Genomic DNA, 25764 nt, shown 5'->3' on the forward strand with positions numbered 1-25764 from the left:
ATGTATTATCTCATTGAAACTCCTTGCATCCCTCAGTGGGAAGAACAAAGATTACTCCCACTTTATGGATGAAGAAACTGAGGTCTGGGAAATGAGACTTCAGAATGGGCAAACTTATTTGTCAAAGGTTTCTCTGTTTGCTCAGAAGAGTCTAACGCTAGAGTTCTTAATTCTCATAATAACGTTCCTCAGTTTACCCACAGTTGGGGTTTGTTTCAAGCTCCCTGTGTGCGGAGGAGTAAAAAAGCGAGAAACAACTCAAACGTACGGAGACGGTGCACGAAAGAAAGAATCGTGTGGTCTACCGTGTCACGTTCAAGTGGCAAGCGCGAGATAAAAATGTACAGCGGTGACTCAAGCACCAAAGGGACAAGTCAACCACATTCAGCTGACAGCTCTTCTGTCCTGTGGCGAGTAGAAATGCTCGCGCTGATGCTCATACCTCCTCGCTGGGCAGCAGGTTGTCATCCAGTTTGAACGCGGCACCCACACGCCTTCTGACCTGAGGCGGTTTCTCACCGACGTTCAGCGGATATTCCTTTGGCATTTTGCCCGTGAGCTCCTGTAAAACAGGACCGAATCGAGAGGGGGATAACTGACACAGGCCGGGGTTGTCAAACACAAAGTGAAGCGTCCCCCAGACCAGAGAAGACACTCACAGCCTCCCGCAAACAGATCTTCTTAAGCTCCTCGACTTTCTTCAGGAGTTTTTCTTGCAAGAGCTTCTCCTTCTTCCTGAGCTCGAGGATTTTCTCCCTCTTCTGCTCCTCACTAACTTCTGAGTCTTGAGAACCTGGAGGGATTGGGAGGGAGGGCAGGGAAGGTTTATCCGAGGCATGTTTCCTTCCTTTTTAAAGGACAAAGGATTTCTAAGTGAAACCTGCTATTAAATCATAATTTATTTCTTTTCTCCTTGTTTCTGAACATAATAAAAGGAAACTGGAGAACATTTTCTCAGGCTTCTGGGCATCCAACAGAGCCTGGTAATTATATATACCTTCTGTATTTTGGCTCAGTCAGTTTAGAAGCGATGATAAAATGCTTAATGTTTCAGACACACCCAAGGAAGAATTTCAGTTTTCTGAGCAGGAGAGAAGGTAAGATGTTCCTGGAGATAATTGTTTAGAATGTCCTTTTAGAAAGCAAGCAAGCAAGGCAAAGGAATGTTGTGTGCTTCAGATTAAGAGCCGACAATAGGATTTAGATGGGAAAATTCATTTGAATTAAGTTACATATACTTGGTGATAAGAGATTCCAGAATTTCTACAGAGGAAGGGCTTCCGGCAGCAATCACACTGGGGGGGGTGGGACTGGGGTCAAATTTGAAGCTTGTAGTCACGTTTGGCTATATATTAAGTAGAGAATTAGCCGAGTGTCTGAACAGAAACTAATTATTGGGAGAAGAAGCTGATAGAACGTATGGGGAGAAAATGTCCTTTCAAATTACCCTGAGCACTCAGTATCGTTGTATCTAGTGTTATTTATACAAGCTTTTTATAATTTAACTTTCCTTATACTTAAAAAAAAAAATTGGTTTATGCTGCAATGCTGCAGGTTTTGATATGCTTATTTATTTCCCAAATAATGGGTCTAAAATGCATTTAAGTGGCTGCTGACCCCTACAAAACAGTGAAATAAAGATTGTTCATACTTTCCCAAAACATTACCTGAAGATACTAAGCTGCCATTGCTCGCCATGATGAACTGACTTTTTGCTTCCAGTGTCACCATTTTGGAGACCCTTGGTGTTCCTGTCTCTGTCAAATCCATTGCGATATCATCCAAACTCCTGGCTGAAGGAATTTTTGCCTAAGAGGTATACAACATTGAAACAGAATTCACTCGACTGAACCTATTTCAAACTGATACAATGATTAAGTTGCTATGGGATAAGTATGTCACACGAAGGACAACTCAGAATTTTTATATGCTAATATGACACTTCAGAAGAAAAACATAGGAGACTTAAGCTTACAGTTCAAATGTTCAAATAACTATGCATGAATCCCTCTCACGGTATAGTTCAACCATTAACCTGAACACATCACCTGTGGACACGTGCCCACATGCCAAAAAGTTGGCGAGTCTTAGAACTTTTAAATCAGGTATATATTGCCCGTCTTTTAATTTTTTTTTTTTTTTTTTTTGATAGAGAGAGACAGAGTACAAGCAGGGGAGGGGGAGAGAGAGAAGGAGACACAGAATCCGAAGCAGGCTCCAGGCTCCTAGCTGTCAGCACAGAGCCCGATGCGGGGCTCGAACTCACAAGTTGCGAGATCATGACCTGAGCTGAGGTTGGATGCTTAACCGACTGAGCCACCCAGCACCCTGCCCATCTTTTAAATGTAAGAAAAATTAAAACAGGTGGTCAAAAAGTTTATTAAAACTCAAAGACCAAAAACCCATGTGCTCGCATCTTTTCTGAGAAAGCTTATCTTCCAAACAGAAAGCAAACGAGGGAGGGAAGTCAGCTCCCATAAGAAGCACTCTTGTTACTTACTTTGCTTTGCTTCCGGTCCAAATAAAACTGATGCTGACTAATTGCCATTACCCAGATGGACTTGATGAGAGAAGGGTTTGCATACCACGTTTGCACAAAGAGGCCACTTTGCCCAAAGGTTCTTCTTGACACAGAAATCCTGAAAGATGAAGGAAAGCATTTGAATTATTCACCTCTGGCCCAGCACAACACAAAATGTAACCAGTGAGTCATGTTATCATGAAGCATCTACCTAATTGTTTTTCTGCTGCTCTACTGATGCCAACAGGGGCCACACTTCTGATTTTCTCCTTTTATGACAAAACCAGTTGCACCTGGATAGTCTCTTTTTTTTAGAAAACTAGCATGTTCAAAAATGCGTACACACATACTCAAAAGCAGGTAAGAACTAGGCAAATTAGAGGCTGTACCAGAAATGTTTGGTTAAAAACCACAGGATGTGTGGCCATCAGAAGAGTCTGGCAATAAATGTGGTAATACTTCAAAGACAAAACCGCCAAGAGGGGAGGGTCAGTGCCTTCCTCAAGGTAAAAGAACAGCTCAGATCTAGGTTGACTTGTCCAGCTATGACATTATCAGAGGATGAACATGATAATGTTGTCTGAAGATATGCAAGTCTGAAACTGGTCCAGCGTAGGGCTTATGCACCAGATAAAAAGAGGAGAAAGGGTGAGAGGAGGAGAGAGTGAAAGGAGAAGGAAGGTGGGGGAGGGCAGGCAGATGCTGCGGGGAAGAAGGGACAAGGGTACAGTGTTCTGTGCAGGAATCTGACTTGTCTCTTGGGGTCATCTTTTTGTCACAGCTGTTTCCCCCCATCCCTCTAACCTCTGAGCATCCACCAACATGTCTGAAAGGCAAACACTGAGGACTGAAAATGAATTCCTCTGAGGAGCTTGGAGCGCCTCCAATCCTGACTTCAATCCATGTTGATAACCTGGCAACCGTTGTTTTAAAGTGCCCAGGAAGACCCAGTTAAAAAGTGAGCAAGGGATACGAACAAGGGATTTCTCTAGAGAAGACACACCAGCGGCCAAGAAGTACATGAAAAGATGCTCGGCCACCATTTTGAATTGAGGGAAATGCAAATCCAAACCAGAAGGGCTATCGCTATATATCACCAGGATGGCTATTAAAAAAGCAACCAAAACACAACTAAAAATAACAAGTGTCAGGGAAGATGTGGAGAAAATGGAACCATACATATTGCTGGTGGGAATGCAAAATGGTGTAGCCGCTTTGGACAACAGTGTGGCAGTTTCTTAAAAGGTTAAAGGAAGAATTACCATTTGACCCAGCAATTCCCCTCCCAGTATATCCAGGAGAAATGAAAACATACGTCCACACGCAAAAAATTGCACATGAATGTTCCCAGTAGTGTTATTCAGATAGTCACCGGGACCAAACAAAGAAAAGGCTGTCATCCTCACCTCCGTGGATCGTGAACTTCAACGGCAAATTTTTTCTCACGGAAATACAAGTTCTCAAGCTGTTTCCATTGGAATAACTAAGCAATTAAGAAAAAAACAAAACAAAAACATAGAGCTTTAATGAACACTAATTTTTACCAAAGCTAGGACCATCTGTTTTTTTAAAAAAATTTTAAAGTTTATTTATTTATTTATTTTTTTTTTAATTTTTTTTTTTTCAACGTTTATTTATTTTTGGGACAGAGAGAGACAGAGCATGAACGGGGGAGGGGCAGAGAGAGAGGGAGACACAGAATCGGAAACAGGCTCCAGGCTCTGAGCCATCAGCCCAGAGCCTGACGCGGGGCTTGAACTCACGGACCGTGAGATCGTGACCTGGCTGAAGTCGGACGCTTAACTGACTGCGCCACCCAGGCGCCCCAAAAGTTTATTTATTTTTGAGAGAGAGAGAAAGAGACAGTGTGAGTCGGGGAGGGGCAGATAGAATGGGAGACCCAGAATCCCAAGCAGGCTCCAGGCTCCAAGCTGTCAGAGAGCCCGATGCGGGGCTGGACCCCACAAACTGTGAGATGATGACCTGAGCTGAAGTCGGATGCTTAACTGAATGAGCCGCCCAGGTGCCCCTAAAACCCATCTTAATCACCAAATAATCAAGAAGGTACACTAAGACAAAACACGAATATGTGACACAGTCTTTATACAAATCAATAACCTGAACCATTTTATTCCTTTCTCTGACTAATCTGCAGCTCACTAATAAATCTTCCTTGAACTATAAAACCAGGCAAGTATAGGGAACATGCATACTATTTTTTCCCCCTGACTCAACTAAATAAAGAGAATTAGTAAGGAAATCCTCACACATTCCAGTAAGCACATGCCTTCTGATCAAAGATGCTGACTTCATATTTAAGTGGAAAGATATTCAAAGGGGTGTTTTAGTAGAACCACAGATTAAATTTCAAAAGGAGGCAAAGTGAAAGTAAAACGGAACCCCAAGCAGGGGTGATTCTCTGTGATACCAGTTTCCCGCCTGCAAGAGTTCCCCTAAATGTGACGGAAACTTAGCTCCAGGAACTGGAACAAAGGTCGGGTGGGGGTAAATGCGGGATTGCCCTCTTGGTTTCTGAACTGGAGCCTCCAGTTTTTGTAAATAGAACCCACTTGTATATTCCCACTGCTGACACGCTAATGCTGCGCTCAGTATCATTTGCTAATTGGTTGGGAGAAACAGAATTAACTAGCAATGTGCAAATGACTGAAAACCCAATAATGTCTCAAACAAGATTGAACGCCCTGCTGTATTTTCTGGGATCATTCCCAACCCTCTTGTACTAGCCTGAGCCTCAGCTTTTCGTCTCCACTCGGACTTCATCGTTGAGTTTGTCCCACCATTGATGATTATTACACTTTGGCTGGAGTTTGAAATTATCTTCAAAGAATCTCAGAGGAGCATTTCAATTTTCTAAATAATAATAAGTTCTCTGCAACACACCCTCAGCACCACCATTTGAGCCAAGACTTTTCATGAATGTGTGAACCTCAAGTCCCTATGCACAGGTAACTAGGATACAAAAGCATGCAAATTGGAACCCCCAATCCCAAACACAGTGACATAAATCAGCACGCACTAAAAACACAGCCCTTTCTTGCCCGACATACAGACAGCGTAACTACAATCACTGAGGCTGAGAGAGTTATTAGTGAAAGTTTAAGGCTACATACCACTTTCCTAAAATGTCCATAGGCAAGACGCTTTCATTTCTTTTAATCCAGAGATTCCAAAAATGGGACAGAAATCTGAGGGAAAGCCCCAAGGCTCTACCTCCCCTCTCCCAGACAGCAGCTCCGGTGAGTTGTGAACAGAGTTTCATAAGACACCTAGGTGTAACTCAATTTCACAAACAGAGCCTCCCACGGCTGACATCAGCAAGCCTACCCAGTGACACCTCCCCACTTCTACTCCTTCCTCTGATCAGCGAGATACAGAGCAAAGTTTTCCCTGGCAGATCTTCCCAGAAGAGAGACACACGTTTTTAAAGGGGGTGTAGTGCGTATCCAGATGCTACTTGCTGGGAAGTAAGTTGCTTTGAATCCAGACACTGGATTTCACTGGAGGCTGTCTGAGGGAGACATTTCTACCAGGGTTTACTCACCCTGGGCATGAACAGGTTCTACAGGAAGAACCACAATGCAGCTCAGCTGTGTTTTTCTTTGCGTCCATTCCCACACACATAAAAAAACCAGGGCTGGACTTGAAACATGATCTCTGAAAGCCACCACCTCCCCCCTCTTATCACTTACAAATGTGAAACACTAGCGCTTTTGCCTTCATTCGGCAGGTCCCTGCACTGAGAGCAAACGTGCCGCCTGCAAGCAAAAACCGTACATAAAAGGTGAAGGGCTTCGGTTTATTTAAAGAATTTGAAATAATTAAATGGCAACTGGGTTTGCAAAAGAAGTTATGGGACCGAGCCTGAATCTTCAAGTCTAAAAGGCAAAGCCGTTTCCCCACCTGAAGTCTTAAAACGTTCATGGAAAATGTGATTCCATACATGTGCCTGTAACAGCATAGGTGAGCTGGAATGACGCAGACTTAATTCGTGATGGCCACTAGGGTCAGGATGGTAGAGTGTATGGACGGGTTGCATTCCGGTTCCATCACTTATTTGGAGGGGGGATGGTGGTAAATTGCTTAACTTTACTGTGTCCATTTTCTCATCTGTAAAATGGGAGCAACGCCTGCTTCAGGGGGCTGTTGGAAGGATTGGGTGAGTAGATGTTCATGAAGCACTTAGCCCAGGGCCTGGTTTAGAGTAAACATTCAGAGTGACAAAGCTAGTTACAACTGCTATGAAGGACTCTCAGCCCAATTCCCTAATTTTTATCATGTCTTTGTGAAGGTGGAGGACAGCCATTTAACAGCAGAAACAGACGTAGAAACAGCCGTGTGGATCCCCATCTGTCTTTCCACTGATGAGAAACAATCAAGTTTTTCTGTTGACACATTTGTGTCACTCAGGTTCCAATTCTGCGAGTTTCAACCTCTGTCAAAACTGCTGTTATTTCTGTTGATTTCATCGGTGGTTTCCTGATACACCCTCTAGGTAGGAAATCTGTTCACTGCTCCTGTACCACAGAGGTCACAGAGGAGGAGGGAGGGGCGTGTCAGGGGCACGCCCACAGAAAGACGCACGGCAGCAAGCTCCCTCCTGTCTGGGGTACCCAGAAAAGGAACGTGCCTTGGCAAGTGCAAAAATGCTGAGGAGTATGCACCTGCCACAGGCGAGGGGGAGCTCCCGGGGTAATAAAAGACTCCGGGAAAGCTTTGGACAGAAAGGAACAAACTACCTTTCTGAATCTTACCAAATCAAAATTAGATGTCACTCAAAGGTATACCACCAAGAAAGAATAGGAAAGACATGATCAGAGGCTTTTTTTTAATAGCACTTATAATATAGGTTAATCATTTAACTGCAGGTTCACCTGGAAATGACTAAATTTGGGATAGTCACAGCTGTAGTGTATGACTGTACGTCAAACAATGACTCACATCGGGCGATTCCTTGCTGTAACGTGAAGCAAAACCAAATCACTGTATTAGTGATATATTCTTTTTTCATTTTAAAAAAGTTATACTTGATGAATATACTCTGAGTACCCACGATCAAGCTAGTGGATATGTTTTGCCTTCTGGAGTCCCACAAAAAAACAGAATTTTGCAGGATCATGGGCTTTTAGAAAGGCAAACTGACCATTGGGGCACCTGGGTGGTTCAGTTGGTTGAGTGTCCGATTCTTGGTTTCAGCTCAGGTCATGATCCCAGGATTGTGGAATCGAGCTCCGTGTCAGGCTCTGCGCTAAGCATGGAGCCTGCTTAAGATTCTCTCTCCCACTGCCCCTTCCTCTCTCCCCCATCCTTTCTCTCTCTAAAATAAATCAAATGGAAAAAAAAAAAAGAAAAAAGAAAGCCAAATGGCCACCTTTTATCCGGCCAACCTTCCATCCATCAAGTGCTTTTGTGACCCAGAGTGAGTCTGCCCAACAACCCTATGGGGAGTTACTACTTTTAGCCCTATTTTTCAAGACAGAAAACTGACGCTCAGAGAGGTTTACATAAATTGGCCAAGGTCACAAAGCTAAATGGGAGCAGATATGGCACAACCAGCCTCAAAAACCACAGTGCCCAATCAGAGCACATCATCATGACTCTCTCATCTGGGAAGACGACTTGATGGAGTTTATAAAAATATGGAGTACTCAGATCTACCTCATGGGGTGGGGTGGGGGGAACCCAGCAATTACGACAGCCATTTGCAGGAAAGGACTCTGGGGCCCTCACATTTTACTGGACTAGTGGTTCTCAAGCCAACAACGGTTTACATCATTCCCTACTCTCATCCACAACACAAAGACCACTTGGTGATATCTGGAGACGTTTCTGGTTATCGCACGGCAGGGGTAGGTGCTACGAGCATCTTGTGATAGAAGCTGGGGATTCTGCTGAATATCGTACCCTGCTCAGGACAAAATGATCTGGCCCAAAATGTTAACAGTGCAAAAACTGAGAAAGCCTGACCCAGAGGAGAATTTTTGGTGATATACCTATGATTTGGCAGGTAGAGTGTGTTCAAGAAGATGAAATGTTCCTCCAAGATAATCAACATCGGGGTTCTGTTTTTCTCCATTAGGTAATCCCTTTAGAGACAAATGGTTGTTCAGATTTTCTAAATGGAAATGTTACCCACCAGAAGGACTGGAAACAACGGATCAGACTAGAAGAGGCCATGCTAACCGTGTCACATGTGCTGAACAAAAACTATGCAACACACCCAAATGGGACACACTCAGGCAACAAAAATTACCTTTTGAGATGTGATATCATAACCTTCCATACATAAAACATCACATCTTAAATGTAAAGAGTACAACATTCTGAGTATTTTAGAAAAGTTCAGATGAGGAAGTTCTGGGCATCAGGAAATGCATAATATAAAACTCTGACCATCCAAGAGGACGTCATCTCCCCAGATTTCCTTTGCAGCTGAATGTCTAACCTCCCAGGACTGACCTAATGACTTCCTGTTAATACATGCAATAGAGTGCTCACGGCACGTGTATGATACAACCAGGGCTGACCTGCTGTTCACGGGCACCTGCATGGCTCTTTTGGAGGTTCACACCTGGCATACAGTTGTAAACTGTATTAAATACTTCAGTAAAATCCCCAACTTTGAATATAATTCTCTTTCCAGATGGACCATCGTGTCCTTAATGACAGGGACTTGGCTTTTTCCTTAAAAGGAATAAAGAATATAAAGTACTAGCTCAAGGTCCTTCTAAACAGCATGGGCTTATTTATTTTGTTGTTGTTGTTAAAATGTAAAACTGGGTACACTGCACTCTCTCATTAGAAATTTGTTCCGTAAGGATGAACAAATTAAAACCAAACCAATGTTTAGTCACAAGTACAAAGCAAAGAAGCCTTTCCTGTTTATCCCCTTTCAGAGAACTTTGTTTTTCTCCATGCTCTATGTACTAATTTGTTTTCTCGGCATTTGGACGAGTCAATTCTATTAAAGAGCTATGTTTCATTTCTCTACATGCACCAACAACTCAGCCACTTGGTAAATGCCTAGAAATACAAACTAATAGATTAAGTAATGAAATCTAATGGTTTTGCTGGTCCACCAGCCACTTCCTCTTCTTCACACATCATCTTCTGTTTTTACAGAGAAAACTCTAAGCCTTGAAGCTCTCAGTTTTATAGTGTCCCTACCTCCTTCCCATCAGCACACACTGTTCTCTGACCAGAACATGCCATCCCATTCTTCATAGCCTGACTCCTTCACCCCCTTCAGGACCTAGCTGAAATGTCACCTTCTTTAGAGGCCATCCCTGACCCCACTAAGTGTCCTCCACCCATCCCGCTACGGACCCTCCATCTCATTTGTTTCCACCATTCAAAATCTATCACGATGTTTTATTTCTTTGCTCACTGATTAGTTTCTCACAAACCATCCCCCGAAAAGACTTCAGAGAAAACAAACACAGTGTGACAGAAACTACTTATCACTCTCAGGATCTTTTTTTCCTCCTTCCTTTTAGTAAAAGAACACCTTGACTTATGGCTTTGCCCATGGCCACCCACCTAAAGACTACCCTTCCCAGCCTCCCTTGCAATTAGACTTTATGACTAATCAGGCTGCTTGCCTTGAATTCTTTCCACCTGCTTCCGGTTGTAAAATGGAAATGGAGACTGCCCAATGCTGAAACAATTCTCTGAGAGTTCCTTGTCTTAGAAGAACCGCTTAAAATCCTAACTGTGATGAGCTTACAGGAGGGGAAGAAAAACACCTGTGGTATTCAGTAACCCTTCTATAAACCAGAATGTGGTGTGAGGGAAAAATTATCTACTTGGTAAAGGAACTCACTAACCCACTGGGTCCTTCCAATGATCTTTGAAGCGGAGGGAGCAGACAGACTTACTAGAATTTGATAGCTGAGAAAAGAAGGACCCAGAAAGGCTGAGACACAGCTCCAGAACCAGCCAACTGGTTCTTATTTGAAACCCATGCAGTAGGCTTTGAGTTCTCCTCCCGGTGACTCTGCAGAAGGTTTTAACAATCAGATTGATTATTGGTGTGGCCGGAGGTAATTATACACTTTACAAACAGGACGGACTGGTCTCCAGTTGACATTCTGTAATTGCATTCTTTTTTTTTCCACACCATACTTTATTTGGTATTGAAGTATAAAGTGTGACCGGGCAGCACATTTTCCTTTTTCTCCCGAAGTTAACCTCATCTAAAATTTAAGCAGTGTCGGAAGGAGCTTCCCGATCGAGCTCCCTGGCCACGTGGCAATAGTGGAAAAACGAGGAGCGGGGAGAAATGATTGAGATGGCTGTGCTTAGAAAAGTAAGCAAGTCACTGGGTTTAAATGAAATGAACCCTGTAGTTTTATGACCAGGAAACAGGAAGACTTTTGTGCTTGTTACTTAATACATCTGGCTCTAGGCATTTGGGAATTCCAATAGTTGAAAAAAGAAATCAGTTAACTGAAGGCTAGGAACCTTTTCCCCACCCCAAAATGCCCTGGGGTAATGATGCACATCAGAAGACTTTGTTAGTAGTTATAATGCACAAAGATACAAATCGTGAAAGGCATTTTACCCCACTAAGGTCTGCCTATGACACCTTGCCTGGCATGCCTTTTTTATTTCTCCCATCTCTGACAGGTTGTGGTTTTTTTCAGGTCAAAGAACTTGCTGGAGGGGTACAAATCAGTCATGACATATATCAAGGCTTCACTTAGCCACTGAGCCACTCTACTTCTTTGTGAAGAAATTATATTTCTCTGTGAAATACTGAGCAAACAATAAAAACCTAGTAGGAACACAGTCTGCATTTTTTTTTTTTATTGTAAAGCTTCACAATTTTTAAGTTCAAAGGTCCTACGATCTGAAATTAAGTTGAGTTCTGGTACATTATCACATTCCATAAGAGTTTGCAATGACACATTTCATGCATAAAGGGAGGATTAAAAAGAAAAAACAAACTGCTTATGAACTGAATTTTTAATACTCTGAATTTTTGTGGTTTGTAACTCAGAATCTTAAATTTCTCTTAATTTGCATCACGCCCTAGGGCACTGTGGTTAATAAATTCACGCAGAGTGCTTAAGAATCTCTGAAAATAGAACATCTGCGTGTGGACTCTTAGATGGAACACTAGGACTATGAGTTTGTAGCAATGCTGGGTCCTTCTCTAACCAACAGTGATCCAAGAATATTTCTCATAACTTTTTTTTTTCAAGTTTTTATTTAAATTCTAGTTAGTTAACATATAGAGTTATATGGGTTGCAGTATCTCATACCTTTAAAAATTGTCTTTCTCTGTCACTACCAATGAACAACAACCAGTTATGGAGTGATGAATGTGTATCAGGCACAGTGCTGAACATAATCTCTTGTAATTCTGACAAACACCCTATGCAGTTGGTGGCATTACTATCTTGCAGATGAAGAAACTGAGTTTAAAGAGAGATTAAACAACATGGCCAAGGTTACGCAGCGAATGGAACATCAAAGACAGGCTTTGGGTTGCTTCCCAACTTCTTGATCTGCATCTTTATACTACACAGACTGAAAACAACGCTGCCCTTTGACTAGAGAAAGGCTTACAGGCAAAATACACGAAGAATACCACTGGGAGATACAACAAACATTGTCCTTAACATTCATAGGCTATCACCAATACACATTATGTGCAAAGGACAGAAAGCTTCAGCTTGTGGGTCTTGGACCAACCTTTTTTCAAAATAGCCTTCGGCATCAGTTAGTCTCTCATTATTGGCAAACATTCTCCCTCCTGGCCTGTGCTTAAGCTACATAATTATAATTTTTTTTTAACATTTATTCATTTTTGAGAGACAGAGACAGAGCATGAGTGGGGAAGGGGCAGAGAGAGAGGGAGACACAGAATCGGAAGCAGGCTCCAGGATCTCAGCTGTCGGCACAGAGCCCGATGGGGCGCTGGAACCCATGAACTGCGAGATCGTGACCTGAGTCGAAATTGGTAGCTTAACTGACTGAGCCACCCAGGCGCCCCATTAAGCTACATAATTACAAGCCAGTGGGCATGCGTAACAAAGGGCTCAAGAGGCTAAGGATCTCCAGGGTCCCCCATTCCAGCCTGTTTCAGAATCTGCCCATCTGACCTTCATTCCTGCTCGGCTACAGGTAACTTGCTGCATGTACAGGTCATGCAAACAGCTGAAGCATGATCCTTCTTCTTATAAATCAATGCTCATGACCCTTGAAATCATGGATTCTTTCATTTGTACCAACTGGGCCAGGGCAGTGACATAGGGAACATCCTCCCTCCAATTAAACCCATAAGTTGCTTGGACATGGAAAAATAAACATATGGAAGCAAAAATCCATCACTGGATTTTAACAGAAGGAGGAGAAAGTAAACAGTGGTATGGAATGGACACCTGCAAAAATGACCAGAAAAGAGAGGATGAGGCAGTGACAGCACAAGATGCCCTGTTAATGGTCCTTTTTGAATTGAATGGCACGTCTTGAAAATGAAATAGGAAAGCCCTGCAAATTGAAAAAAGCAAATGTCTTCTGATCCTTGTCTAAACTCTGGAATGAACAAGCAAGCCTGATTGTGATCAGTGTCAAACAATATTTACCGATTTCTATGAAACTGTGAATGTAAAGAAAGGGATGTGAGTCATGAGCAACTGAGAGGAAATTAGCTGCAGTATTTACTGTGCAGACTCTGATTCACCATTATTTTGGGAGAAAGCCTGGTTGTTTTTAGTCAATGCATTTACATTCCATGGGCTTCTCAATTTCATGAAGAAACATTAGCAAAGAAATGACTTGTGAGTCAATTTAAGTAATATATTACACGCAGGATTCAGCAAAACCAGTGAGACTCCTTCATGTTATTTCTTAAAGCAAAATTCAGAGGAGAAATAAATTACCAAAAAAAAAAAATGTTAATATAGGTTGAGGTCTACCTTAAGGAAACATGATAAGCAATAATTTGGTTTTATTAAATAGATCAACTAAGGGTTAGGTACATGCCTTGGCTGGGATTCATTATTCTCCCTCTCTGTCCCCCCCCCCAACCCCCCCACCAGCCATGGACTCCCACAGTTACCAATCATAATGTCCATCAAAAGAGAATCAGTTAAATGAATACTGTCTTTCACATAATGGATGCTAGGCAGCTTTAAAAAGAATGAAAAGAGATGTGTTTATAAAGCGACCTGAAGAAGTAAGACATGGTATGAAATAGTGTGCATAGAAAGCTTTCTCTTTCTGGAAAGCTTAGGATATACACTGAAAAGTCTCACTGAGCCAGTATCCTTCTCTTGACAGCGGCTATCATGGGAAAGGAATGGGGACTACCCTAGTTCACACGTTTCCGTGGTTTGCTTTTTTTCATTTGTTTTCACAATGGATATGTATAGCTTTTGGTAAACAGTTAAAATGAATAACTATAAATAGAAATGATTTTGAACAAAAGTGTATGCCTGTCATTTCTAACATTATTTATTACAGATTTGGTCTTCAAGGCAAATTTTCAACTAGGAACAACATTATTCACATCCCTCCTGGAAACTGAGTATATCTTACTTCAATTGATCTTGGTCACAGGGCTCACAGAGACACAATTGTAATTATATGACTGCATACATGCTGTCTTACTGTCCCTCACACAGATGGATATCGGCTGTGAGATGATGTGTTATTATTTTTAGCGATGATTTCTGATAAAGAGCCTCAATGCCCAATAGTCTGCTCCCCTTGGCCACCCTTTTGTGTTGTTTGTGTGAGATTCACAACCATAAAGTGGGGAGAAAAGAGGAGCTTTCTTATTTTCTTAAAGAAAGATGGTGTACATTGATAGAAGCTGAAAACGCACAGAGAATGAAGAACAGCGTGGTATGATTACAAGGGTCACTTTAGGAACAATATGGCTGTTTTTCTAATAGACATTAAAGCATGAGACAGATGGAAACGGTAGGAGTTATTTAAGGCTGCGATGTTGGAGTGTGATAACACATGGTCTGCTATTATAGGCCAATGTTCCACTGCAGTGACTCCCAGTGATGGCAGGAGAGCATAGGGAGGGCAGCAAAAGCAGCCAGAGATGTATGAGTAAGCCTTTATGTCATTATAATACACAGGGGGCCAGGGCAGGTGGGTGGCGATCTATATGGACTCATCCATTCTCACATGGGCAAAAAAGTATGGTACGTCTGTGCTCGGATCAGGAGAGCTACATAGCCAAAGTCCAAAACGAAAATAATGCAATTTATTAGCTCTGGAAAACCCAAACCTGATAGAGTTCCCTTCCATATACAGCATGTGACATAATTTTCTTTACAAATAGCAGGCAGGTTTAGCGTAGAAAACTGTGAAACAAAGATAAGTGAAAATAGCAGCAGTAGTAAAAAGATTAGTTGTAACTGTGTTACGGAGAGGGAACCAGCACCAAAGAATCTGGCTTCTCTCTTCACAATTCATCCATCTGTTTATCCATCCAGTGCAAACAAGCATATGTATGTATGTGTATGTACATACCTATATAATTTACATATAAACTTATACTAACATTACATATAATTATGTGTATAAATATATCGTATCTATATAACAGATCGATATATAAAATTTAGAAAACAAAATGCCATCATCATGTTCAAATGGCCTTAAAATAGAAGTCTAGGGGTGCCTGAGTGGCTCAGTAGGTTAAGCGTCTGACTCTTGATTTCAGCTTGGGTCAGGATCTCAGAGTTGGGGGATCGAGCCCTGCATGGGGCTACGTGCTGAGCCTGCTTGGGATTCTCTGCCCCTCTCCCCTGCTCACGCTCTCTCTCAAAATAAATAATACACATTAAAAAGAGAGTAATCTAATTGTATGCCTTTATAAATGAAACTGTGATCAACATCCTTAAATCTTAGTACATAACTTTATTTCCTTAGAGTAAATGATCAGATCAGAATCACTGTATAAAGGTACATAAATTAGTTATAAAAAGTATTTTTCACTTAACCTGAGCCTCCTCTGAACCCACAGCTTCACTAACCAAAGTTCTTTGTCTGAGACTGTTCGGTGCCCCTTAAAGCAATGTTGCCAAATCCAGAGCAGCTCAGGTTCTCCTAAGTGTCTAAAATGATTCATACTGGGGCGCCTGGGTGGCACAGTCGGTTAAGCGTCCGACTTCAGCCAGGTCACGATCTCACGGTCTGTGAGTTAGAGCCCCACGTCAGGCTCTGGGCTGATGGCTCGGAGCCTGGAGCCTGTTTCCGATTCTGTGTCTCCCTCTCTCTCTGCCCCTCCCCCGTTCATGCTCTGTCTCCCTCTGTCCCAAAAATAAATAAACGTTGAAAAAAAAAATTAAAAAAAAAATAATAAAATGATTCATACTTACTTTCCGAGGTTTCACTTTATCTTGCAGATCATACTGGCCGATTCCTTTGTAGCTGATTCCAAGCCACCAAGGAAGTCCTTGTTTATCCTGGAAAATGGAAAAGGATGAGAACTGAGCCCTTAACTGTTCAATCTTCTAGAGCTGAAGATCTACTAATTTCATAATTTACCAAGTTTCAGCTAGTCAAAATAAAGCTGGCTTGGTAAACAAAACATTATTTACACACCTAACTTGTTTTTAAAATGCCTTCAAATAAGATCTTTAAGTTAAAACAGATTAATACTATCAATACCACCAAAAAGGATGAAACATTACTGTCTTGACTGAACAGCTGGAGAGAAGAAATAAAATGTAAAAACTAATCCAGAGTATAAAGCCAGTTATCCATTTAAAAAAGAAAAGAAAGAAAAAAGAGAAAGAAAAAAAAAAAAAGCTCTCTGCTCTCTTGATTAGAAACCAACTATAAAGGTCAGGGAAGTTTCCAAAGAATTATAAAGATGAGAAAAGAGGTCCCAAACCTGATGTTTATAATCCAGTTAACAGTGAGCATGGGAATACTGAAAAGCTCTTTTGGAGAACTGTATGATTCAATGGCAGGATGTTTGAATAATCACTTTGAGGTACATATGGGGAGGGGAGGAATTTTTTTTTTCATAAATCTTTTTTTTTTTTTCCAAAATCTTTTAGGTCTTGCCAAAGTAAAGGACGCATTGACACAAGGAAAGAAAAATTTAGGCTTAAACATATACCTGTATACAAACAAATTAAGAATCAGGAGAAATTAGAGGCGCTTGGGTGGCTCAGTCGGTTGAGTGTCCAACCTGATTTTGGCTCAGGTCATGATCTCATGGTCCATGAGTTCGAGCCCCACATTGGGCTACTCATTGACAGTGAGGAGTCTGTCTGGGATTCTCTCTCTGCCCCTCTCCTGCTCTTTCACACACACACACACACACACACACACACACACACACACACACACTCTCTCTCTCTCTCTCTCTCTCAAAATGAATAAACTTAAAAAAAAAACAATAATCTTTAGAAATTAAAGTTGAAATGGTACTTATTTTTAGTACAAGGTGCCCTCATTATGCAAGTATTTATTATTCAATCCCCTACCATTTTTGAATTGCAAATACTGTTGTAACTGGAAAAGTCACTCAAGATTGATCAACGATAAAATTATTCCCTTCAAACAAGATTCCCTCCTTAACACTGCTTTATCCCTTACCATCTCAAAATATTTCTTAGTCTCTCCCTGCTTGAAAACACCTGAAAACAATACACAAATACAAACTATACCAATTGAAAATTGGTATTGCAAATCCTGCAAAAATTTGAGAACTTTATGAAGTATTGAAATGACAATGTAGAGTTTATGATTCTTGGGACACCCAGCTGGCTCAGTTGGTGAAGCATGTAACTCTCGATCTTGGGGTTGTGAGTTCGAGCCCCACGTTGGGTGTAAAGATTACTTAAAAATAAAATCTTAAAAAAAAAAGAAAGTTTATGATTCCCAGATAAAGGGGCTATCAAGAGAATATCTGGGGGGCTCAGTTGGTTAACCATCTGACTTCAGCTCAGGTCATGATCTCACGGTTTGTGAGTCTGAGCCCTCCATTGGGCTCTGTGCTGACAGCTGAGTCTGGAGCCTGCTTTGGATTCTGTGTCTCCCTCTCTCTCTCTGCCCCTCCCCAGCTCGCACTCTGTCTCTATCTCTCTCAAAAATAAATAAATATTAAAAAAATTTTTTTTTAAAAAAGAGAGGGGCGCTTGGGTGGCTCAGTCAGTTAAGTGTCCGACTTTGACTAAGGTCATGAACTTACAGATCAAGGGTTTGAGCCCCACATCAGGCTCTGTGCTGACAGCTCAGAGTCTTTAATCTGCTTCAAATTCTGTGTGTGTGTGTGTCTCTCTCTGCCCCTCCCCCCAATCATGCTCTGTCTCTCTCTGTCTCAAAAACACATAAACATAAAAAAATTTTAATTAAAAACAAAGAGAATATCTGGTAGCATTAGGCAGGTGAACAACTGGGGAAGAGAAATAGCAGCTAAAATAGATAAAAGGAATAGATGTGCCAAAAGAGAATAATCTGAGTATGCTAGGATTAATAGGGATTTGTGGAAAACATCTGAACCACAGCAAGTATTTTGCAAAAAGAGCGTGCTTTATAATTTGCTATCAATGACAAGGCATAATCAGGCTTTTGTAAAAAAAAAAAAAAAAAAAAAAAATCAATCGTATTTTATTTTAATATTTTTTAAATAAGTAATTAATTTTGTTTTTTATGCTGAAATTTACAGAGATAATTTGCACAAATATGCATATTAATTTATGTGATTTTAGAAGTTGGTGCTATTCACTGATTCCCAAAGTCACATGGGTATTATGAAAGCTTTGTCATGTAAAAGTATTTACCTTTACTGCGTAATAATGGACTCCATAGGTTGGTAGAGCTTCTACTATTTTCATATACCTATGAAAAATGAATAGTATATATTATAATCTCTTCATAAATTAGAGGATCCTTTTGGGAAAAATGTACAGAAGCACAATTTGTATGTACTTTCCTCATTACAACCATGACTAATGTCTTTGACTACAGTAGAAATAGAATAAGCCATTCTAGGGAGTAATATATTTTACCTTACCCAAATGTTAGGAAGTTGCTAACAAAACTTCAATTTCCAAAAGCTACAGGAAATGTTAATTTCTGCATATTAAGATTTCTACGGCTTAGAACATACTGTACTGTATCGTAAACCCAAATTGCAAGTATTTTTTAAACTAAGCACTTAATGATGCAAAGCAATGAGAATCAGCTTCTGGGTCATGCTTGTAGTAAGTAAAAAATAAAACAATTCTGGGGCACCTGGCTGGCTTAGTCGGTAGAGCACATGGGGTTGATCTTGGGGTTGTGAGCTGGAGCCCCGTGTTGGGTATAGAGATTACATACACACGTACATACATACATAAGTACATAAACAGTTAAAAAAATAAACTGATCCTATTTACTGACTACTAAACTCTCAGGAATATATGCTTTACTCTTAGGTCTAAACTCTAATAAGAAATATGTACCTAAAAAGGGTGAATTTTATTATATACTGTATATACAATTTTGTTGTATTTAAAAAATGTGTTCCCCAAAATAAAAATTAATGATGCTACTATTTACTATTTTTAATTCAACAAATATTTATTGTGTACTTCTAAGGTTTTATAGAGTGAATTATATTGTGTAAGACTTCCTCTCTGTTCACAAAGACTTGAGGTTCCTGTTTAGTACAAGTGGACTTTTTTTTTTTAACTTTTTAAAAAATGTTTATTTATTTTTGAGAGCTAGAGAGACAGAATACAAGTGGGGGAGGGACAGAAACAGAGGGAGACACAGAATCTGACAGGCTCCAGGCTGTGAGCTGTCAGCACAGAGCTCAGCACAGAGCCCAACACGGGGCACCAACTCACCAACCACGAGATCATGATCATGATCATGGCTGAAGTCAGCCACTTAACCGAATGAGCCACAAAGGCGCCCCTCAAGTGGACTTTTTAATGCCATTTTGAATATCAATTGCTCTGGATTTTGTAATCAATACTTCGATACTTTTAAAAAGTAAATGACCTATATGTAAATGAACGTAAGAAGAGGTTAGGTAAATGGGGGCTCCTGGGTGGCTCAGTCGGTAAGCATTCGATTTCAGCTCAGGTCATTATTTCACGGTTTGTGAGTTCAAGCCCTGCATTGGGCCCTCTGCTGTCAGCAGAGAGCCCGCTTAGGATCCTCTGACCCCCTCTGTCTCTCCCCTGCTTGTGCTCTCTCTCTCTCTCTCAAAAATAAACAAACATTAAAGAAAAGAGAGAGAGGTTAATGGTAAATGTGCCAACAACTTTCAACAAGCACAGCCAAGATCCTAACAGAGAGTTGGATTCCACGGTCTAGAGCTTTAACCACCAAGTTAGTCTCATATTTGGAGCCACAACGATAATGATCAGGGGAAGTAAAAGGACTCTGCATTTAAGCAAGGGCACTTCATAACATGCTCATTAGCCTAACCTAAAATCCTTCAGGGAAAATTTTTACACCTCTTTTGTCCCTCCCAGAAAACAGGAACAATGAGTTCAAATGTCAAGGGTTCAATTTCAGGACTGCTAATTTTTGATTTCTGCCTTGGAGATCACAGGGTGTTTTGTGACGAAAAGGAGATTAGTGCCGGTGGTGGAGGTGTGAGGGAAATCTACACACTGGCCAGAGGAATAGCAATCTCCAAGTTCTTATTTCGGTTCTTACGTGCTCAGAGCGACATTCCCGCAGGTTTTTACAAGAACGTCTATGGCCATAAAAGTTATTCTACAATTACTAGAGCAATAATGCTATATTCATTTTTTTAATTTTTAAAATTTAAATTTATAAATTTAGTTTTTTATAATTTTAAAACTTTAACGTAGCTTGTGAACTACTGTTAATAAATGAATGGTTACTCTATAAGTCTAAAATGCAGAAATAGGGGCACCTGGCTGGCTTAGTCGGTAGAGCATGTGACTCTTGATCTCTGGGTTGTGAGTTCAAGCCCCACATTAGGTATAGAGATGACTTAAAAATAAAACTAAAAAAAAAAAAATAGAATAAAATGCAGAAATATATCACTATGGTCCGTTATTGGTAGCATGAAGATATAGACAACCCAACACCAACACTGTATGCTCCACCCAAAATAGAGTCACAAGCCGGGCAACCACACATGGCTTCCAGATAGGTTTTCTTTGGCTCAGATTGCAATAAAATTTTCTTAAAATTGCTTTGCAATGTTTAAATTGGGATTTAAAAATCAGAATTTCCAGTACTTCTTAAACAGTATCAGGTCTGACAACATTAGGTCTGATTTCCGAAACTGAATCACCTTCCTTCTACCCAGGGTAATAGCTCTCCAGATCACCTCAATCCCCACCATTCCGTTACCCTACACCTGGCCTACGTGTCTCATTTTTGCTACCTGCCTGACACTGGTAGGCCTCTGAATTGATGACATCAACTATGGAATGACCCAAGGCATTTTATAATTCATACGAAGGTATTTCTAACCAGATGGGGACTATATACAAACAAAATATACAGCAGAAATAATTTCAGATGATTTCTTCAAACAGGAGACATTAAAATTATATCTAAGCAAAAGGAAAGACAGATACTTACTGAACCACAGCTTGACCCCGGGTCAGACCTTTGATTTTCAAATAATGCTCAATCACCCTGTCCTCACTGTGAAACAAGCAAATGAGAAATATGGCAATGTATGATTATATGAGATACAGACTCATTTTCAAGATTCTCAGGTGGCTTATTGAGAAACAAGAAAAATGCCTTCACTAACCTGTTTGGGATACAGAAGCTGGATGACTTTTGTTTTTGTAGAACATGGATTTCTGAACTTCAGACAAGACTACCTCATCATGATTTCTGATTTAAATTTTATATGCTATATAATATATTAATATGTTTTAAAACTTAATCTATTGGAAAAGAACAGGATTTCAATTTATCAAATGAAAAACTAGTATTTTTTGCCATAATTGAATGGGACAAAACAAATACAAAATAATGTCACTAAATGCTAAGTAGTGAGCCTTGCTAGGGAAATTAAAAGGCTTAAAAAAAAGAGATCAGCAAGTATTAAATACATTTTTAAAAATTATCCATGAAGATTTAGAAAGGATTAAAACTGTTCTGAGTCTTGTGCAATCCAAAACACTCTCTTGTCACTCACTACCTGGGGACACAATGTTTTCAGAGAAAACCCTTCATTATTGTCCCAGCATAAAACTTGTTGACTGGAGGGGCACCTGGCTGGCTTAGTCAGTAGAACATGAGACTCTTGATCTTGGGGTCATGGGTTTGAGCCTCACATTGGAGGCAGAGATTACTTAATAATAAAAAAAAAAAAAAAGTTAAAAAAAAACAACAACTTGTTGGCGAGAAAGGCAGAACTAGGCTGCAGTCTGTCACCTTTAGAAAACAATTTTTTTTAAATGTTTATTTTATTTATTTTTGAGAGAGACAGACCATAAGTGGGGCAGGGGCAGAGAGAGAGGGAGACACAAAACCTGAAGCAGGCTCCAGGCTCTGATCTCTCAGCACAGACTCAGATGAGGGGCTTGAACTCATGAACCACAAGATCATGACCTGACCCGAAGTCGGACGCTTAACCGACTGAGCCACCCAGGCACCCCTGAAGTCTGTCACCTTTGCTATCACTGAGCTACTGTTCTTTTCTTTCAGATACCTATCATATCTCAAATATAACCTAGAAAGATAAATGTTTTTATCTCTACACAACCAGTTATCAGTAGTAAAAGGCCTTTTTTTTTTCTTTTCTTAAGAAACTATCACTTAACAATGATTTGTTTGGAAGATTCCAGACTGAGGAAGGAATGTAGCCTCAGTACACACTTTCACTCTTTATTTGGAACCTGCAGTCCAACTTCCATTATTAAAGCTATTCATGGGGGAGCCTGGGTGGCTCAGTCACTTAAGCGTCTGACTCTTGATTTTGGCTCAGGTCATGATTTCATGGTTCATGAGTTTGAGTCCTGTGTTGGGCTCTGTGCTGTCAGCGTGGAGCCTGCTTGGGATTCTCTCTCTCTCTTTCTCTGCTGGTCCCCCACATCTCCACTCAAAATAAATGAACTTAAAAAAAAACACTCTTCATGTTGAATATTTATTTTGTAATCCATTTTTTTAATGGAAAGTAAAACTATTTTCAAGATTCAAAGCCCTAAATCAAGGAAACTATATTTAAAGGGGCTGTAACTAATTCAAGGGGGAAAATCATATCCTACCAGGAAAAACGTTGAACGGAAAATGGGTACTATGGCTTCATTAAAATAATTAATGAATTTAATGAATTTAATGAATTAATGCATTTAATGGAATTAAAATAATCCCAACAAATGGAATCACTCAAAATACACAACAATTTTTGGCCATGGGAGAAACCTCTGTTCACTCAGGTAATTTCTGGGTAGTGAGAAAATCTGTATCCAAGGAAATTTGTATTTTATGACACGTATATTACATGCTGCTAGATTAAGGCCACATCACACAGTGACTGCACACGTACTGAGCATTATGTTCCCTTAAAAGCATATTCTATACAGACTTTTTGCGTGTGTGAATGAGAAAGCATGCAGCCACTCTTCACTAATGACTACAATCGTGGTACAACGATCTCCAGTAAGTTCTGACAAGACCCTTTCATGGAAAGGATCAGGTCTACTTATGGTCACCCTGACACATGTGATTTAATACTTTCTGCACTCATATCTCTTTTAGTTTCCTGAAAAGCACGCAGTTCTCAATGGAGGCTATGACAACGGGGTCACCTGTGGTCCTGCTTTGGCTTACCAGTAAGCCAGGGATGGATGTTCCTGAAGGGTTTTGGTTGGAAAGGCTGGTAATGTCTTTAAGTCTTTCCTGGCATTTTCATCACTGAAAAGAAGAGTAATGCAGTAATGTCAGTCACTGTTACCTAAACTATCATCCAAGCTAGTCACCAGATGAAATCTGGTAAGTAATGACACTACACCGGGCTGTAGCAAAATGTGGTCAGCACATATAAGGCTACGGATTCAATTCCCCCAAAGGACAACCTGCCGAACCATGTGACATTTTGAAGTTTTTAAAAAGACACACACAAAAATTAAAATAACGGTATTCAGGTGCCATAATCCCATTTTCCTTACTCTCCTGATAAACCTGCAGCTATTTTTATTGTGTATTTCTATGTATAGCTATTCTGTTACCTAATTATTATTATAACTGTGGATATCCCATATTCCATTTTCACACGGCATTCTTCAAATTTTATTACACACCTTCTCTGTGTGCCTATAGCACTCCCATAGTGATCTTCAGTGGCACATAATATTCACCATGCTGGAATATTGATTATCATAAAACCACTCATATAGTATTATCACTTTCTCATAAAAGGTATCAATTCAATAAAAAGGTTTGTATAGACTTTACTATTACTTGTCTGTTGTTTCCTTACCATGCTCTGAAATAAAATGGATCAAGTTGGCCATTTGTGAAATACACTTGAAAGAAGAGGACTTGAAAACGTGTGTCTAATGAAACCCCAGATATCCTTCAAATTGCATCAAATGAACTAAAAATGTACCTCGTTAAGGTCAGCTATTATCTCACTATAAAAAGGCAACATTCTAGTTGTCAAAAGAGACAATTTTGGGGGGTGCCCAGCTGGCTCAGTCAAGAGAACATGCAACTCTTGATCTTGGGGTTGCGAGTTCGAGCCCCATGTTGGGTGTATACAGCTTACTTAAAAATAAATAAATAAAAAAGAGAGGGGTGTGGTCTTCATGGAACTTAACAGAAGGAAGAACAGGTAATACGATGCAGTCATAGCTGGTCCTCTCAAATACTGCCCCAAGTATTTAAGGGTAGTCTATGAAAAAACAGACATGACTCTCTGGGGTCTATCAGAGCCTGGGATAAGTACATGAACAGCTATTAAAAATCCTGACCAGGGGCGCCTGGGTGGCGCAGTCGGTTAAGCGTCCGACTTCAGCCAGGTCACGATCTCGCGGTCCGGGAGTTCGAGCCCCGAGTAAGGCTCTGGGCTGATGGCTCAGAGCCTGGAGCCTGTTTCCGATTCTGTGTCTCCCTCTCTCTCTGCTCCTCCCCCGTTCATGCTCTGTCTCTCTCTGTCCCAAAAATAAAATAAAAAACGTTGAAAAAAAAAAAAAAAACCCTGACCAAACTAGCATCCATCAATCAGCCCATTGGTAGCTCTTCATGTCTACTACTTCATCTCTTTCCCAGAACCTATCGTTTGTGGAGAGTCAGGCACCATGCAAGACACTTTTTAAGCATTATATACCCGACCTAAGTCTCACCATGACTCCTTCCAGGTGGTAGGTACCGTTATTATCCATGCTTTACAGGTAAGAGGGAGAGGCTTCCAGAAGTAAGCCCCTCACTCAGTGTCTCACAGCCACTATGCAGAGAAGCCAGAAGGCAAACCCAGTCTGCTTGGCTTTAAAAGACAAGATCAGGCGGTGCCTGGGTGGCTCAGAAGGCTGAGCATCCCACTTCGGCTCGGGTCACAGTCTCGTGATTCATGAGTGTGAGCCCCACATCGGGCTCTGTGCTGACAGCTCAGAGTCCGCTTCTGGATCCTCTGTCCCTCCCCCCCACTCCTGTTCTCTCAAAAATAAATAAACATTCACAAAAAATGACAAGACCGTAACCTGATTCTCTGACAGACCCTCGGAATGGCATTCCAGAGAGCACATTCTCATCTTGGGCAAGGCATAGCTCCCCTTCACCCTCACCCCCTGGTTACAAAGGAAAACACGGAACCAAGTATTTTCAAGATCCATCATTTATGCATTTTCACACCAGCTTCCCAGGGGTTCGCCTCAGTGATTCACATTCAAAGCGATGAATGTCTCGGCTGGATGATGGAACACTGAACTTCAAGTGAATCTCCTCCGGAAGCATTCATTCAACACTTGGAGATCAAGTGTCACAGATTAACCCAGGAAACCGAGCACGGGCTGCGGTCAGGGTCTGTTTGAGGCACAGTGTATGTGCCGTATTAGAAACTGCTCATCCTGTCACCATATCAGGCTTGGTGTATACATGGCTCTCCGTCAATGTCCACAGAAATGTTGTGTTTTGGTTTTACCGTCTCATTTCCTGACCATGCCACTGAGCAACCTATACATACACTTACTCTCTTTGACTAAGAACAGATAGAGTGGAGTATCCCCTCGCTTGGAGACACCATGATTTGCACCTGTCAACATTACATTCAAAACGAAGGTTGTGGCCTTAAGGTTCATCTTAGAGGT

At 40.9% G+C, this 25764-nt stretch overlaps 1 protein-coding gene across 6 annotated transcripts in view; it reads right to left on the reverse strand.

The window, feature by feature from the left end:
* Positions 1 to 25764, reverse strand: part of FRMD4B (FERM domain containing 4B) — a 325040-nt gene that overhangs the window by 21200 nt on the left and 278076 nt on the right. For all 6 annotated transcript variants that reach the window (XM_030307219.1, XM_030307220.1, XM_030307216.1 and 3 more), the window contains 9 exons: positions 23291 to 23374; positions 21083 to 21148; positions 18307 to 18364; positions 15889 to 15975; positions 3928 to 4004; positions 2501 to 2639; positions 1668 to 1809; positions 660 to 793; positions 443 to 562 (listed from right to left, as the gene is read on the reverse strand). In XM_030307219.1, coding sequence (XP_030163079.1) covers positions 443 to 562; positions 660 to 793; positions 1668 to 1809; positions 2501 to 2639; positions 3928 to 4004; positions 15889 to 15975; positions 18307 to 18364; positions 21083 to 21148; positions 23291 to 23374 — 907 coding nt within the window. The remainder of the gene's footprint in view (positions 1 to 442; positions 563 to 659; positions 794 to 1667; positions 1810 to 2500; positions 2640 to 3927; positions 4005 to 15888; positions 15976 to 18306; positions 18365 to 21082; positions 21149 to 23290; positions 23375 to 25764) is intronic.

This window comes from Lynx canadensis, chromosome A2 (assembly GCF_007474595.2).
Source record: "Lynx canadensis isolate LIC74 chromosome A2, mLynCan4.pri.v2, whole genome shotgun sequence".
NCBI classification, from domain to species: Eukaryota; Metazoa; Chordata; class Mammalia; order Carnivora; family Felidae; genus Lynx; species Lynx canadensis.